This window comes from Apaloderma vittatum, unplaced genomic scaffold (genome assembly GCF_000703405.1).
Source record: "Apaloderma vittatum isolate BGI_N311 unplaced genomic scaffold, ASM70340v1 scaffold2775, whole genome shotgun sequence".
Lineage (NCBI taxonomy): Eukaryota > Metazoa > Chordata > Aves > Trogoniformes > Trogonidae > Apaloderma > Apaloderma vittatum.
In genome coordinates this window covers 1-16,540 of record NW_009717527.1, presented here as the reverse complement: position 1 = coordinate 16,540, position 16,540 = coordinate 1, and the positions used below count along the sequence as shown (strand labels likewise).

The following is a 16,540-nucleotide window of genomic DNA, read 5'->3' as shown; positions in this document are numbered from 1 at the left end:
AAGTAGTGCCACACAATAGAACTGCATCTGTAAAGCAAAATGGTACTGAGTACCTAGAATCCAGATATGTATGTTTTGGAGAAGGGGAAGTAGTCTGGGCTTTCTCTGGCCTTGTCCAGTGGACTGCTGCTCATTAGTGGCTGATGCACACCTTTTGCTTTGATTTCATCCCAAAGGAATTTATTTTGTGTGCTCTGAGAGAACTCTGCAGTGCAAGCTGAAGTGTCACAGGTGTGGAAAATCTCATCCATTTCAAAATCAAACTCCTAATGAAATAGTAATAATGAAATACTCATTGCAGATAGATTCAGTCAGGTGGAAAGGGACCTTAGGAGGTCTCTCATCCATCCTTCTGAATTCACACTGGGCTTCTGAGGTATTCGTCCAGCCAGGTCTTGAAAACTGCTTAGAACAAAGATCCAATACATCCTGTTGAGCCTATTAGTCTTCATCACTACCAGGGTACACTGCTGGCTTGTGTTTTGCCTGATGTCCCCTGGAACCCCCACATCCTTTTCTGCAGAGGTGTGCTCCAGCCAGTCAGTCCCCAACGTGAACCATCACAGGGGATTAGTCCTTCATAGGTGCTGGATTTTCTGTTTGTCCTTGAATTTCATGAGTTTCCTGTGGCTCATTTCTCCTGCCTGCCTAGTTCCCTCTGAATGGTAGCTCCACCCTCAAGCTCATCAACTGTTTAACCCAGTTTTCCTTCAGCCACAACTTGACTGGGGCAGGGGAGGGCTGTTGCAGCTCCTCCTCCTTGGCATTGGTAAGATACTAAGTTGGATAGGTCTCACAGGCCTTTGTGATGCTTCACCTGTAATCAGCATCTGCGTTAAGCATTTAACCACCATCCTCCAGACCCTGATGATCCAGCCATTTTTTCCCAAAGCCCAGGCCCTGCATTCTGCTGTTTGCCTTCACAGCTCCATTGTTTCATGGTTGTTGCAGCCAAGGCTGCCAGTATCATATCCCCAACCAGTTCTTCCTTCTTCCTGAGGCACAGATCTGAAAGGTGACACACGTAGTATCACTGTGAAGGAATTTACCCCAGCGTTCTCCAGAAATCTGTGCAAGGTCCCTGAGGTGACTGACTAGAAGTGCTTAAAGAAAATATCACTTATGATTGTTGTAAACACCTGTAAATTAGATGCTTATTACTGCCCTGACTACGTTGATTTTGTGAGACGTGGACATGAGTGGGCCAGATTACCGAGTGGCCTGAGTGCCTGATGTTGGGAAGTTACCTTAACTGTCAGTTACCTATTTTTGATAGATAGCCTGTTGTCTGCAGATTTAAGCGAGTGATATGTACCATTGTCTCAGGATATCTCTTTGAAGAATGAATTACTATAATGCTGTTGTTTTTTTAATTATGTCATAAATTACTTGATTCTTGCCCTGCGGGATCTATACTGAAACACAAATGAGGAGTTCCTGTGAAACTCAAGAGGATGACGCTGCTTCGGAGAGACCTGACTGTGCTAGTAGTTTATTATTTCTGAAGCTTTTATGTCTTGTACCAAACCGACACCAGTGAATCCCCAGGATGGATGTGAATGGGTCATGTAGTACCTGGTGCGCAACATGAGTGCTGAGGCCACTCAGAACAGTTTGGGCAGCGAAGTTAAAAAATATGGAAATGAAAACAAGAAGTTGCAAGGGGAGGCTTGGAGGCTGACTGAAGGTTTAGGGGAGCATGTGACTGAAGAGAAAAGAATAAAGGTACTACCTGGAGGTGAACTATGTACAGGCTGAGGGCAAAGGGATGAAGTGCGTAACAAAATGACAGTGGTGATGCTTATGCAGTTTATGAGTCCAGACTTGTGCTTTGCTTCTGGCATTATGTGCACTTCAAAAACACTACTCTTAATGAGCTAAGCACACTAGTGAGAGTTTAACTTGAATGCTAATGATTTTGGCAAAGGATGCAACTCTCATAGCTCTCTCTTAAATATCTGTGCAAGAAATATAATCTTAATGCAGCTTAATATGACATAATTCTCAGGACCCCTAATGTATCACTTTTAGTAATAACTAAATAATAGGTAATAACATGCAAGATTCTCAGTTAATTGCTTTTCAGCCGGAAATAATAATTTAGAGGAAAGGTGATTAGATATAGCAATTTGTGAAATAGGAAATGATAGGCTATTTGGTATAGCTGCTTATTTTCCATAGCTATTTTCTTATTACTTCTATATAATATATAATTGTGTATAATTACTAGATATCAATAAAAGCTTTAGTCTGTTGTCTTCCAATTTTGTCATTGTGAGAAATATTTTTGTTTGAATTTATTAGGAATACATTGTCATCAGCTGTCTACTGCGACACACTGAACGTTGTCCAAAAGCTGCTACATGATTCGAATGTTTTCTTAGGGTTTTACTATTTTTTTTTCAGTAGTCTGTATCTAATACTCTCTTCCTTATCTAAGTTTCATTTATAATGTTAATTATTAGCAGTGCATTCGTAATACCCTGGACACTATCTACTATAGTGTCCACTTTGGTTTTGGTCTTGTGATAAAGCTTTGAGGAGCGCTTGCTTGTACGTAATTAATTCTCCTACATGATCAAAGAATGAAATTTTGACTTTTGTCTCAGGATTTTTGTCTTTGTTTATAACATTTTGAACATTAAGTTTGTTTTGTAACTTGATCCTAGTTACATTTCAGGGGTTTAACATTGGGGAAAGACTGGGCTAAATACAATCTATTTAGAAGGAACTATGTATTACACAAAACAATATATAAGCATATTTCATTATTTTAGAGATAGATTTTCAGTGACATTTCGCCCTTTATTTTGTTCCCTCATAGTAATTAAATATTCTGTTTTTAAGTTATTTGCTTGCAGAACAAGTAGTTGTTCATCATATATATAATGTCATATTTTAATAATAAAAAAAATCCTGTTGCTAGAAAACAGAAATAGCATTTGCTTTCTGCATGTCAAAAGGGTAATAAAAAGCCCATGTTAGGGTTTTGTGGGCAGTAATATTTAGTTTCCTGAATTGTGAACATTTATAATCTAAGCCCTACTTGTTAATAAAGCTTCCTATATAGTCTGCTACTACAGTTACAAGCACTTAATTTTCCAGATGAAAACAAACTGGGGAAAATAGTGTTGCAGAAGCCAAAGATCACTTTTTGTTCTGTTTCCACAATACAAACCTGTACTAAGTTTATTGTGGGCTGTGGAAGTTGATCTGCATTTCCAGCACCATAATTTAAAAGTACAATCTGTTCCCACATGTTCATCAGATCCTACTACTCTAGCAAAGAAGTAAAATATGAAAATAAAAGTAACCTAACAACCTTCAGGTGAAACTAAGTAACTGCAGAAATGTAAAATCCTTGCAACCATGGAAACATTAAAATTATTGAACTTTTGGAAAGTTTCCAGCACAATAGAAAATGCCTTTATACACAAAAATTGTAAAGAAACAAGGTGCAGTGCTCCTTTCATTGATGGGGAAGCACTTCTGCACTATAGTTTTAAGGAAAATAAAGGAAAATTGAACGAAAAGGTAAACTGACTTTCGGCTTGAAAGGAGACAATTATTTTATTTTCACGCTGGGAACATCAAAATAGAAAAGAATATTTTTGCAAGTAAAGCAAGTTGTAAGAACTCTTACTCGTCGTAGGTTTTTAAGAAAGCACATGGTGGTTTCTACTATGATTCATTCTGGGGCATCTTGTAGCGTAATATCAAGGAGAGAACATAATTAAGACTTGTTTTTTTATCAAGTTGCAGCTTGTATAGTTAACAGTGCTATCAAACAAGAACATGTTATCTTACGTTTCTGCACAACTTCCTGTAATTAAAGAAATTGTATATTTGATAAATGGCATCACATGGCTTATAGTATTTTAGATGGTTTGAGCAAGGCTAAAACACTGTCCTGCACCGCAGAAGAATGGGATTATTTATTGTGAAAAAATAAATCTGAGAAATCTCTATTGCTTAGTTACCGTTCCTCGCTTACCTAGATTATAAATCAGCAGTAATGTCAGAAACGGCCATGTGGCAAGTGCATTTACCAGCCTGAACCAGGACTCAAGTGTAGAGAAACTGTAATTCAAAGCCTGGGCAGTGCACTGTCACCTCATTCTGTATGAGGTTATGGAAGCTGTAAATGTGTGAAAGGTGTAAGCAGATATCAAAATGCCTTTGAAAGCAAATGTCACAGGAATATATTAGGTGTATCAGAGGGAATGAATTTGTACCGAATTCTGAGATCCGTCACAGTTTCAAAAATTCCATTGACTTCATGCAGGAAAAAGAGAGAGGGATATACCTGGGGTGTATTATGTAGGGGTTAGGATAGAAATATGTGCGTATGTGTTCCATATTGCCTGTGCAGCGAGTCCCGCACATTCCGAGTGCTTAGGTCCTTGCTGTATGCGCACAGGTTGTTGGCGTGCTGGCCGGGCTGTGAGGCCTCTGGAAATCATAGAATCATAGAATGGCCTAGGCTGGAAGGGACCTTAGAGATCATTTAATCCAACCTCCCTGTCGTGGACAGGGACGCCTCTCAACTAGATCAGGCAACGCATGGGGACTGAGCTGGACTGATGCCTAAACCTCTTTTGGTCTCTTGTTCTGGGAGGGTTGGGGTGAAGGAGGGGAAAAAAAAATAAGACTTATCTGAAAAATCTAGTAAAACAGAAATTACAAATGAGGGCAATCATGAAAAGTCTTCAAGAAAAATGTACAGAGGAGGTTCCCACCTGTGGTCTGTGGAACCGTGGGAGTTCTGTGGACTCATTTTAAACATCCATGAGAAGAGCAATTCTGTAGTCAGTCAGCTTCTCTGAGGTTGTGATTTAGTGGGAGGGGGTTGTAGAAAAACTAGAAAAGTAGAGAAGTTTGGAAAATATTCATTTATGCTCTCTGAAAAGAAAAAACTCAGGCTACGTCAGGAAGTCTTGTTCATGCCCTGGGCAATGTTATATGACATGGGAAGTAATTGGATTCAGATCATACTCTGTGGTAAACTTGTTTTGGCATGTGGTAAACTTTCTTCATTTTGATTATCAGAGTTGTTCTCATACTTTTTCTGAGAGGCAAAATATTTTAATACCAAAGATTAATTGTTGCTCTCTTATCTAGTTATTGCAGGTGCTGGGTGATTTATTGCTGTTTTTTCCTCTTGCTCGACAGTGATTTCTAAAATACTAAACATGCGTTTTTATGTTGTTCTTTTTTTCTTTTAATGAAGAAACATTTGCAGTGTTCCACAATATTATCACTGAAATCACCTAAGAAGTGTAAAGTTTTATAAAGGATTATTAGGTCATTTAAATAGAACATTTTAGAGCTACATTAATTAGTATTTTGGGAAACTTACCATCCACAGGATTGCTGTGCACTCTAAAACATTAACTACTTTGACATCTAGCATAATAGTTCCTGCAGCTTTATAGTCACTTTATTGCTCTTACTTCTCAAGTATGTTGATGTCTGGAAATTAGGTAGTAACGCTAATTTGCCATTGTCAGGTCTGAAGAGTCTGAGAGATGTGTTGGGAGTTTGCACTAACTTAACAGTCGGGCAAATGAGAACAGTGCAGTAGGTCAGACCTGTCTCTGCTGTTTTAAAACAAATGGAGGTACTCTAGTGGGAGGCAGATAGTGAAGTTTTATCTCTTGGAATGCTAAGCTGAGTCTCAGGAGACCTGAATTTAAATACTATTTCAGTCCCAAGTGTTGAATGTACCTTGCAGCATGTCATTTAATCCATCCTATGTGTTGTTTCATTATCTCTAAAGCAGAGACGCTACTTAGCAGTATTGTCCTGAAGGTAAAATGAGCTAATGGCCATAGGGGGCTGTAGTACAAGTGTGTTATGCATTTTTTTTGTTAACTCAGTGAATGGATTAATTTGTCTGAGAATCTGGGATGTCACTTAGCATCTACAGTTGGCTTGAGAAATATACACATTATGGACATTAAAAAAGAAAAGGAAAACAAACCTACTGAATCTTTAGTTAAAACTAGAATCTGCTAGTTGTCCTGCTTGAGGTGGCTCTGTAAATTGTAAACTTCCACTTGTGGTCAGACAATACTTTTTCATGTTCGTGATTCTCTTTCAAAACATATGAAGGGAAGAACTAAGTGCTTTTGCCTTTTTATTCAAAATTTTGGCAGGTTTGCTATTGTGTGATGATTACTAAGACTAAACTGTACATGGGTTATTTTGAAACTGGAAAAATAGAATAACTTAAAAATACTCAGAAGGCAGAATATACTCTAGCTTTGTGATTAAGAACTACTTTGAACAAGAGGTGCCTCCAAAAATCTGTCTGTGCTTAGACCAATGTACATAAAAAATAAAAAAAACCTCCCTGCTGATAGTAGTCTCAGTTCCATGTCTTTTTCCTTCTATTTATTTTTCAATTAGAATATCAGTTTCATGTTTTTCCCAACTGTTAATAACTATAGGGCCTCTTACATGACCATGCTTTTCCTTCCCTAGTATCTCACTTGCTTAGCCCATTACCAGGGAGCTGAGCTTTACAACAGCAGAATTGTTCCTCTGACCTCCCTGAGCAACCTATGCTCATTAAAAATAGAAAAATAGAAAAAAATTTAAGGAACTAAGGTAGGAGTTCTTCTTCCAATGCCTGTCATGGCCCAGAGAAAATAATGGATGCTAATGTGGGAATGGAACATGAATGATGGCATGAGAAAACAAGGCTCAGCATTTGGAGAACGTTAGGAGATGCATTTTGCCCACTTCCTCTTCATACTCTGTTCCATTCTGTACGTGTCAGCTGCGATATATTGTGATTCCTTGCAATATAGTGCAATTATATTGTTCGTTTTATATATGAGCAGGTGAATGGTTTAGTGCTGAGTTGAACTTGCATCTTGGAGATATTTGATTTGGCTTTATTTTTAAGGCTTATTTTACAAAGCAGTGAACTAAAGACTGATACCATTTTCTTATGTGAAACATGAGGCTGCCATTTAAAGATCCGAAAGGTGATCTGTTACGAAACTTGGTTCTATAAACACTTGACCCTGGCTAACTAGTGCAGTAGTGAAAACTTTGATTGTACTCTGCTTACTACCATATGTAAAAAGTTCACTCACAAAAGCTGGTTTTGGTTGAAGACCAAGTCAGATACCTGCTATCACAAGATAGTGCGTACTTCTGGTGCAGAGGAATTTTTTTAGCTAATCCATCAGTTTGATCTTCAGGCATAATTATTTCAGCAGTATCAACTGAAGCTTTCAACACCCCAGCACTGATTCAGTAGAATGACTTGTTCTTAAGACAGGTGGGGTTGCTTCACAAGTAGCCTTCTTGGCAATAGCTGTGAGTGACAGCAGAATTACATTTCACAGCAGTTTATTTCATTGCCTGTCCTATAAACTTGCTTACAGTTGCATAGGAGTTATTCTCAGTGCTTTATTAGAAACAGTTTTAAGACTGAGCCCCTTAGTAACATAAATGTTAAGCTATTGTACTCTGTTTAGAAGGACAAATAGAAGCCTCCCTGTGCTAAGGCACAAGATTTCTTCATGTGCGTTGCTCTCTGTTGACCGAAATAAGGTAGATATCAAAAGCTTTCATAGCTCCCAGAAAAGACTGTCATGGCTTACGAATTGGAAGGGGCCTGGGAAGTACTCTGTGCACGTGTTCCCCGTTATAGCCGATGCTACCAGATAGCAGCCCTTTTGCTCACCTTATGTCAGCTCTGAAGCTGTTGGTGTGTTGGACCTAGTAGCAAGTTGTAGCAGTTAATGCCACAAGCCAAATGAGAGCACACAGCAGTTATAAACTTGCTATTCCTTTTCATTTAGTCTGGAGTTAACCTCCGAAGAGCTCCACTGTGTACAGAAAGGCTGGTTTGTTTTAAATAGTCTGCATTTAATTTGAAAAAAACAAATAAAATTCCGTTCCAGACATTATGTACTCCTATCTTCTCAGAGAAGAGCACAGAAAGTGGCAACAGCTCTCTAATGTGCTCTGCTGTTTGTACAATATAGGTTGTACAATATTGGACACTTACCTGTAGTGATGGAATGGGCAAAAAATGGAGGAGGAGGGAAATTAAAGATAAAGCACCATAATTAGTCATCAGGAGTTCCCGGCTTTCCAGTCTTATGATCAGATGACACTCTCACTCATTTTTTCATATGATAAAGTGAAAATGTAAAGCTGTGGATGTTCCCTGAAAGCTTTGTAAATACCGTTTCACCAAACAGCGATGTATCTTGCCTGTTGGTAATTCTTTTATTGCAGGAAGAGGTGGTAGCAATTTCTCCCTAATACTTTGCAGTTTAAAAGAAACTTGTGACCTTTGCAATGAGAAGCTCTCATACTTCTTCACTTGCTGCAGTTATTTGATATTTGGTGGGGGGAGGTAGCCCCTCAGGCTACAGAGCTGCCTTTTGCATCACCCATTACATTCCTTGTGCTTTTGGTGAGTTGTCGCTGAAAGAACATTTTTTTCTTTTTACTTTTGTTTCTGTGAAAATCTTTGGCAGCCCACAAGAGTACCTCTTGGCCTTCTGAGATATAAACACCACTGTTGCTGGAAAAAAAGTAGCTGTACCTTCTTTACTACATCTTGGACATACTGGAACTGGCATAAAAATAATAGCCCTCCGCTGTCTCTGACGCATCTGGAGGCTTAGGATTAGGGAGAAAACAAGGCTGTAACACACTTTCCTTTCCAGAAGTCAATGCTTGTCCCAGTGACCTAATTCCCTGCCCTGAAGTGACATCACCTGAGGCTGGAGCCTCCCTCAGTTTCTGGAAGAAGTGCTGAGAGAAGGAACAAGATGGAAACGTTTATCACTCTAATCTGCATTCAGGCAGCCATCTCTGTACTGTCTCTCAAGGCTGTTAGCCTGCTTTCCTGCTAGCTAGTGTAGTTAATCTGTAGTTTATATAGTAGTAGTCTTAGAGACAAAAGTGAAGAGTCAAAAATTGCTGATGAAAATGCAGTATATAGGATTGGGAGGTGAGGGAGGAGTATTTGAGAAGACAGGCACTGCAAATCCTTACAAAAGCAGTATAATGTTGGTAGAATTTTAATTCTCAAGCTATTGATATTGGTAAAAGCTGAATTCTCATTGCATTTTCCCCACCTTGAGGATTCCTCTCTTCTTCAGTACATGGGTTACACGAATGAAATACAAGGTTACATATAGATCTGTAACGCAGAACTTCCAAATTTTTGAATGCGAAGATCTGTAGATTAAAGATTTAAGTACTTGAACAGGGTTTCTTTGTTTGCAGTTGTATTTTTGCTGAATGAGAGGACTGCTTAGAGCATCTGATCCTGTTGCCACTCCCTGTATTAAATCTATTGTACCTATATTGTTAAGCTTACCACAGTAATTTAAGGGTAACGTTGCAAGCTAGATAATGTGTCTGATGCACACCAGAAGTTTGAAATCATATAATTCAGGATCTTCATTTAAAGATAATATGCTGAGGAATATAAACTTAAGTGGGAAAATAAATATTTTGACAACATAAAATAACTCTGTTTAGAGAGAATGAACAAAACTTGGCCTATTAAACCCCTGTAGAAAATGACAGTTGATGTCATTGAATTAGGAATTTCAGTAAAGATGCTCCAGAATTTTTAAGGTTGTGTTAATCGAAGTTAGTTGAATTCTTAATACAAACATGAGAAGAGGGCAGCTTAGTTTAAAGGGCTAGTATGGAGGCATACAGGTAAAAAAAAGTGAGGATAATAGATTTCATGACTAATTTGAATTACTGTGGTTTGCCTTTTAAAGTTTTGAATTATCTTGACCATCATAGCACAGGAGTTTATGCACTCTTGAAATAAAACATTGCTCTTAAGATATGTTTGACTGGCTGTGAGCATCCTTCACATTACTGAGAGGTATTCTTTTCTGTCCCAGAACAGTGTGCCAACAGGCTTTACAGTATAAACTTTTTTCTTCAGTCAAGTTCTATTGAGATGCTGTTTGGAAAAGATTGGTAAACATTGCCTAACTTATCAATGAGTGACAGCCAGTTTCTGACCCTTAGCCCACTAACACCATTTGTTGCTTCCCCTTGAAAAGCTTGTCACATGTAAATGTTTGACCTCATTCTCAGTTCTCCATAGACAGTGACAAATTTAAAAGACTAATAACCACTTCCTCCTCAACCTTCTGTTTTGCTGACTAAAGTTTAAATGAAGCGTATAAAAATTGAGACCGTAGTGTATGAACGGGAAGGTCTTTCCCTTGTGTTTGTCTCTGATAGCAACGTATGTAACAGGTATGTTCTGTTCACCTTATTGGACCAAAGAAATCAGAAATTCCCCTTTAAAGATGTATAATTCTCTTAAATCTAATTTCTCGGTATTTAAAGCCAGTGTAAAAATTAATAAACTCTTTTTCTATAGTATGTCTATGTTCCTAGGTCACTGTGTGTAAAGATTCCAAATGAGCTTGAAGTCTACTGCTATGCTCAGCATAAGAGATGCAAGCTTTTGTTTATAAAGAAGTTATACCTGTACATTAAACCAATTGATATTTGTCTGAGATTAGGTGTGTTTGCCCCTTTTCAGGTTCCCAGACTGTTGGCGTATTTGTTGTCCTTGCCTTGATTTGAAAGTTTAGGTGAATTGTACATAAATGTTGTACCTTGTATAGGTGACCTGGAATACATTGCTTGGGCTGAGGACTTGCTAAGTAACTTTTGGTGACCCTGGTTGTTGCATTAGCTCTTGGTGGATGTAGCGAGGCTATATTCTGGTATCCCTCTGCTCTTCGCTTGCTTTACTACTAACATTTGGATGAGTCTAGACTTGATGTTCAAAGCAACAAAAATAAAAAAGCAGGCTGGTTGAAGTACTAATGCCACTAAACTAAACCTCACTAATGATGTGTTCTTCAGATCACTTACAGCTAAATAAATGCTTTCCGATTTGTGACTTCCTGTCCTTAACAGAATTTCATTAAATAATTATTTAAGACTAAGAGCTCACCCATGTGTTTCCTTTCTTGGATATAGTTAAGAATCATGAAGTATTTAATCTTGGACTCTGTACTGTGTTCAGTGAAACATTGTAGTTAATATGCATGTGAAAAGAAGTTGTTTTGAGAATCAATGCTATTGCTTAATAAATTGTCTTATTGTCTTAAATGATTGTAATATTCTTAAAGAATGTTTCTAAAATATTGGAACAAATACAGAAATGAGATTATTGTGGCATAGAAAGGAAAGAATACATGAGCATTTGTCTGCTTAATCAGCCCTATCATTAAAACAGCTATGTCAGCATCTTTTTGTACTTGCTCCTTGGCTACAGCACTGAAGTACAGCAGGACATGCAGGATTTTCTCAGCTTTAGTAGCTGACCTATAAAGCTATTAGAGTCACAGATTTTAAAACTGGCACATGGACAGCCATACAAATATTCTAATAATCTGTGCACCCAGGCATATGTATATAAAGTCTGTCTGCAAACCAAAAGTGACCATCTTTAAAAAGGGTGGGTTTTTTTCCTTTTATAAAAATTACATAGTACTTAAGACATACTGTTACAATGGAAGGATATTTCTCTAGTGAATAGATTTGAATGGGACCTGAACAAGCTGTTCAGTGAAGAACCTAGGGAAAGGAGTATGTTACAAAGGCCTTTATTCCTACCCCTCTTTCCAGAGCCAGGGAGAAAAACCGGCTTGCACTCAAGTTCAGTGTAAACTTGGGGAAAATGCAGAGTTTAGAGGTCTTGCATGGCAAAGTAAAAAAAGAAAAAAAACCCACCAAAATAAAAAACATACAAAAACCCCAATCTGTAACCCAATAGCACTAGAAGAGACTGTAGGAAACAGAACCATCCTTACAGGAATAATTGCTCTGGTGAATTTGTTAGGATTCTTCCAGGACTTCAGATGGAAAAACACTTAGTAACCATGCAACTCTTTTAGGACGTTTGTGTCCCAGTTTTCAGTGGGTCTGAGACATAACCAGTTAAAGTGTTTGTTGTCTATGGTTCAGCTTTGGGTCCGAAGCAATAAAACAACTCACCCTCTTGATCAGTAGTAGAGCGGAGAGCAGAAAACCAATTTTTGGATCATTTTTGCCACTTACTTTAGTGGTTGCTTTTAAAAAGAAATTATATTACAATGAAACATATATATTATATACAGCATTATAAGAAGTTCCTCTTGTGCTAGAGGCTGATGATGTGCGCTAGACTGGTAATGCACTGTATTTATTTGTTTTAAGCTTTGCCACTGTAAATGGCCATTTCTGAGGGGTACTAGGTCTTAATTGGAATAGATTTAGATTAGATGTAATAATCATTAATCTTTTTTTTTTAGGGATCGCAAACTGAATATATGTGAAATGGTACTTGATAGTGAAATTGCTAATTGTTGACATATTTTTCCATAGTTAGAGTTGAAGTTTATATTTCCTTGACTAATATGAACAGTGCAGGAGATAAATACTTAGTAGGACTGCTTGTATTGATGAAGCTTTTAAACTTGCCAGAATTTTTTTAGAAAAATACCAGATAATTACTGCAAATTATGAATGTTATTATGAATGTTGTGGGATATTTTTTTTAAGAAAAAGAGACTGGTCAAACTTGACAAAAAATCATTAACTGTGGGAATGGTTTCAATATGTGCCAAGGTTGTTTTTGAGATCAGGTTACATGAAAGTTAGAATGACGATGGGAGGACCCTGACCTGCTTGAGCTGCATGGCTATAAGGCCTTTTCCAGCTGTTTAATCTTCACTTACGGAAATTAAAGCTTCAAGTTTTCTGCACTAAGTATTTTGGGCTACTTTATATTAGTTCTTTGAAGCTGAAGAGTATCTGGCAAGAGACCTAAAGGGTTGATCTTTAGCACTATGAACTAGTACAGAGTATGACTGATCAGAACTAAAGTATTCTCATGCTTGCCTCGCCCAGTAATACCATCCCATAGAAAATACCACATTGGCTTGGGAGTTACCAGTGTTTATTCAGATGTAACTTCTAGGTGGTATAATGTCTGCCTTTCTGAATTCTCAAAGGGTTTTAAATGTGCTGTCTGCATTAATCATGGAGTCAGCAAGTGGGAACGCTTTGCCACAGTGGCTCCGCTCTCACACAGTTCAGCCGATGAAGGACGAAAAGAGTTTTGAAGTTTGCTGTGTCACGTCAGGGAGATTTCCCAATTCAGCTTTGCTGTCAACAAGAATACTAAATTATTTTCCTTTAAAGTGAATAAGTCAGTCTGGCTGGAGCAGCGATGAATAGAATAATGAGCAGGGGCCCAGCCTCTCCCTCACTATGTGATGGACAACGAACACTGCAGAAAGCCATAAAAAGCAAGAGGGCTGCAATGCCTTTGGCTTCTAGATAAACCATCCCCCAAAGGATTTGCTATCTAGCATGAAAACGAGTGAGTAGATACAGTTAAATGAAGATGCTATTCTTCAAATAATAAGTAGTTTCCATTCAGGAGTAGATAATTTATGCCTGCTACCGAGGCAGGAATTGTGATTAATATGCTGCATTAGCTGCTTGAGCAGATAAAATCTCAAGAGCTAAAGATCTTGTTTTCATGCAGATAAGGCTAATAAGAAAATCAAAGGACGTTAAAGTCCTGAGAAAGTGATGTAATGCACAGAGCAAGTTATACCCTGTCAAAATTGTGAAGTATGAATAAAATGTTTCCTGTAAAGGAGGAAGGGAGAAAAGCTAATAAAATGGGACACCCCAAGCTCCACACCTGTAATACGATAGAAATGACCTCTTTTGGCAAAGAGAGTAATCATTCCTTTTTCATTCCCTACATAAAGAGAGCAGTGCTTTTTTCTTTCTTCAGTGGACCGTGTGTCTCACAGGCAGCATGGGCCACACACCACCAGTGACAGCAGATGGGGTTTTAAGTCTCAGATTAGTTGCAACAAACAAGAAACTTCTCTTGGTGTTCTCTCTGGTCTGAATCTAATAAACCAAACTCCATCCAGGTAATTTTTTGTCTCTTAGAGCTACAAATTAAAAGTAAATGTTTTCTCTATTTATGCTATTAAATTTGATAAAATCCAGAAGGTTTCCCAGGGTTGTCTAGTTTAACCTCAGCTGCTAAGCAGGTCTCCACACTCTTGTGTTCAGCAGTCTATTCTCATTATTAATCTGATCTCTCAATCTTTTTCCAGAGTTATATCCCAGGCACGTATTTGTCAATGTAGCGTATCCATTTCTTTTCTGCTAATAGACTTCTCACTGACAAATTCATGCTTTCATTTTAAGATGAATAATAAAGCATTAGGGTCATGCAGAACACCAAAATGGATAGTGATAGTAGTAGGTAAAATAAATAAATGTAATCTAAAAATTTCTTCTCCTATAGATGAAACTAGTGTTCTTGTCCACAAGAGATTTAATTCTGGAAAGCATATTAATGAGAAATTTATTGTTATTTTCTTTCATTAAAGCATCAGTATATCATGCTGCTGTTTTCTGTATGTACATATGTAGATGAGACAATTCTAATATTATTCCAGTGGGAATCATCTCCCTTCCAGCCTATGCCATTCTATGATTTGGTTTGATTTTCCTCTTGGTTTGATTTGTCAAGCAGGACTTTGTTTGGTTTGGTTTGGTTTGGTTTTTAAGTTTGAGAGTCTTCTACTCTTTGATCAAAATTAGGTTCTTGTTTCTCCATATGACCTAGCTTGCACTAGTTAAACCTATGAGTCACTAGTCTTTTCCTTCTTAGAATTTATGTAGTTATCAATAACCTGTTTTGAATTGTTCAGACCTTTTATTTTAGTGTATCTTTATGGGGGATTTGTGGTTTGGTTTTGATGGTCAGTTGAATACCTTTTAAGCTATCTTGTCAGCAAATACTGTGTAAGTTTCTGCTGCAGCTATGAATACATTAAGTGCTGGACTGCCAGTGTACAACTTAAAACAGAATTTGAGGACTCTAATTTTGATTGAAAAAACTACATGTCCAGATTTTACCCCTTTTATGTATTACATTAATGCATTATTTTTTGCGTAGTGTATGTAATTATACTGTGAGGTATTTTTTCTTGCTGTGGCCATATAGATTGTTGAGAGATTGTACAGAAGCAAGAACCAGAGTGATGAAGTACAGTAAATTTGCATGAATTATCTTCCTTCTTCCTTAGATATTTGGGCAATTGGCTGCATATTTGCTGAACTATTGACTTCAGAACCTATATTTCACTGTCGTCAGGAGGACATCAAAACAAGTAATCCTTTTCATCATGATCAGCTAGATCGCATTTTCAGTGTAATGGGATTCCCTGCAGGTAATTTATTTTCATTAAAACATCAGACATAATGCTACTGAGTTGACCCTTTTCTGAAGGAAACTACTAGGTGTTTGTATAGGTATGAAGAAGCTGTCGGTCTGATGGATTTGGAAGTGCTGGTAATTACAAAACAATAGGACTGGCCAACAAACAGAAAATAAAACAACTGCTGTAGTTGTTTCTTCTTGTGTATTGCTTCACCTGCATTTTCAGAATTGTAAATGCTTCTCCTTTTTTCTACCCACCAAAGATAAAGATTGGGAAGACATAAGGAAGATGCCGGAATATCCAACTCTTCAGAAAGATTTTAGGAGAACAACGTAAGTGATGATAACACAATGATGGTTCAGTGAATACGAAACTTATCTATGTGTGAGTCTTCTTTCTTTTGAAAATAGCTGTAGATAACCTCTGGATTTGAAGAGTAAAGCAAGGCATAGATCGTACATATTTTGAGCATTTTTTGGAAAGTGTAACGTGAACTAACAGCTCTGCCAAATGGCAGCTGGAAACAACAGGATAAAGGAGGAGTTTGCCCTGGTTGATGAGGACTGGGTTAAGGATCAGTTACGACACCTGAACGTACATAAATCCATGAGCCCTGATGGGATGCGCCTGCAGGTGCTGAGGGAGCTGGTGGAGGTCATTGCTAGGCCACTCTCCATCGTCTTCGGTAAGTTGTGGGGAACAGGTGAGGTGCCTGAGGACTGGAAGAAAGCAAATGTCACTCCAGTCTTCAAAAAGCCCAAGAAGGAGGACCCACATAACTGCAGACCAGTCAGCCTCGCCTCCATCCCTGCAAAGATGATGGAACAGCTTATCCTCGGCACTCTCTCTAGGCGTATCAAGGATAAGGAGCAGTCAGCATGGCTCTACTAAGGGGAAGTCATGTTTGACCAATCTGATAGCCTTTTATGAAGACATAACCAGGTGGATGGATGGTGGCCATGCAGTGGATGTGGTCTATCTGGATACCAGCAAGGCATTTGACACTATCTCCCACAGCATCCTCATAGGTAAACTGAGGAAGTATGATCAGTCAGTGAGATAGATTGTGAACTAGTTGAAGAAAAGAAGTCGGAGAGTTGTGGTCAATGGGGCAGAGTCTAGCTGGAGGCCTGTGTCTAGTGGAGTCCCTCAGGGGTCAGTACTGGTGTCAGCGCTATTCAATATATTCAACAATGACCTGGATGAGGAATTAGAGAGCGCTGGCAGCAAGTTTGCTGAAGAAACAAAACTGGGAGGAGTGGCTGACACAC

At 38.2% G+C, this 16,540-nt stretch overlaps 1 protein-coding gene across 1 annotated transcript in view; it reads left to right on the top strand.

Moving 5' to 3' along the window:
- LOC104274322 (cyclin-dependent kinase 19) overlaps positions 1-15,601 on the top strand; it is a gene marked incomplete at its 3' end in the record, with an annotated part of 95,882 nt that extends 80,281 nt beyond the window's left edge. Inside the window, exons 6-7 of the mRNA XM_009869918.1 lie at positions 15,135-15,278; positions 15,532-15,601. Of these exons, the coding sequence (XP_009868220.1) occupies positions 15,135-15,278; positions 15,532-15,601 (214 nt within the window). The remainder of the gene's footprint in view (positions 1-15,134; positions 15,279-15,531) is intronic.
- Between the last annotated feature and the right edge of the window lie 939 nt (positions 15,602-16,540).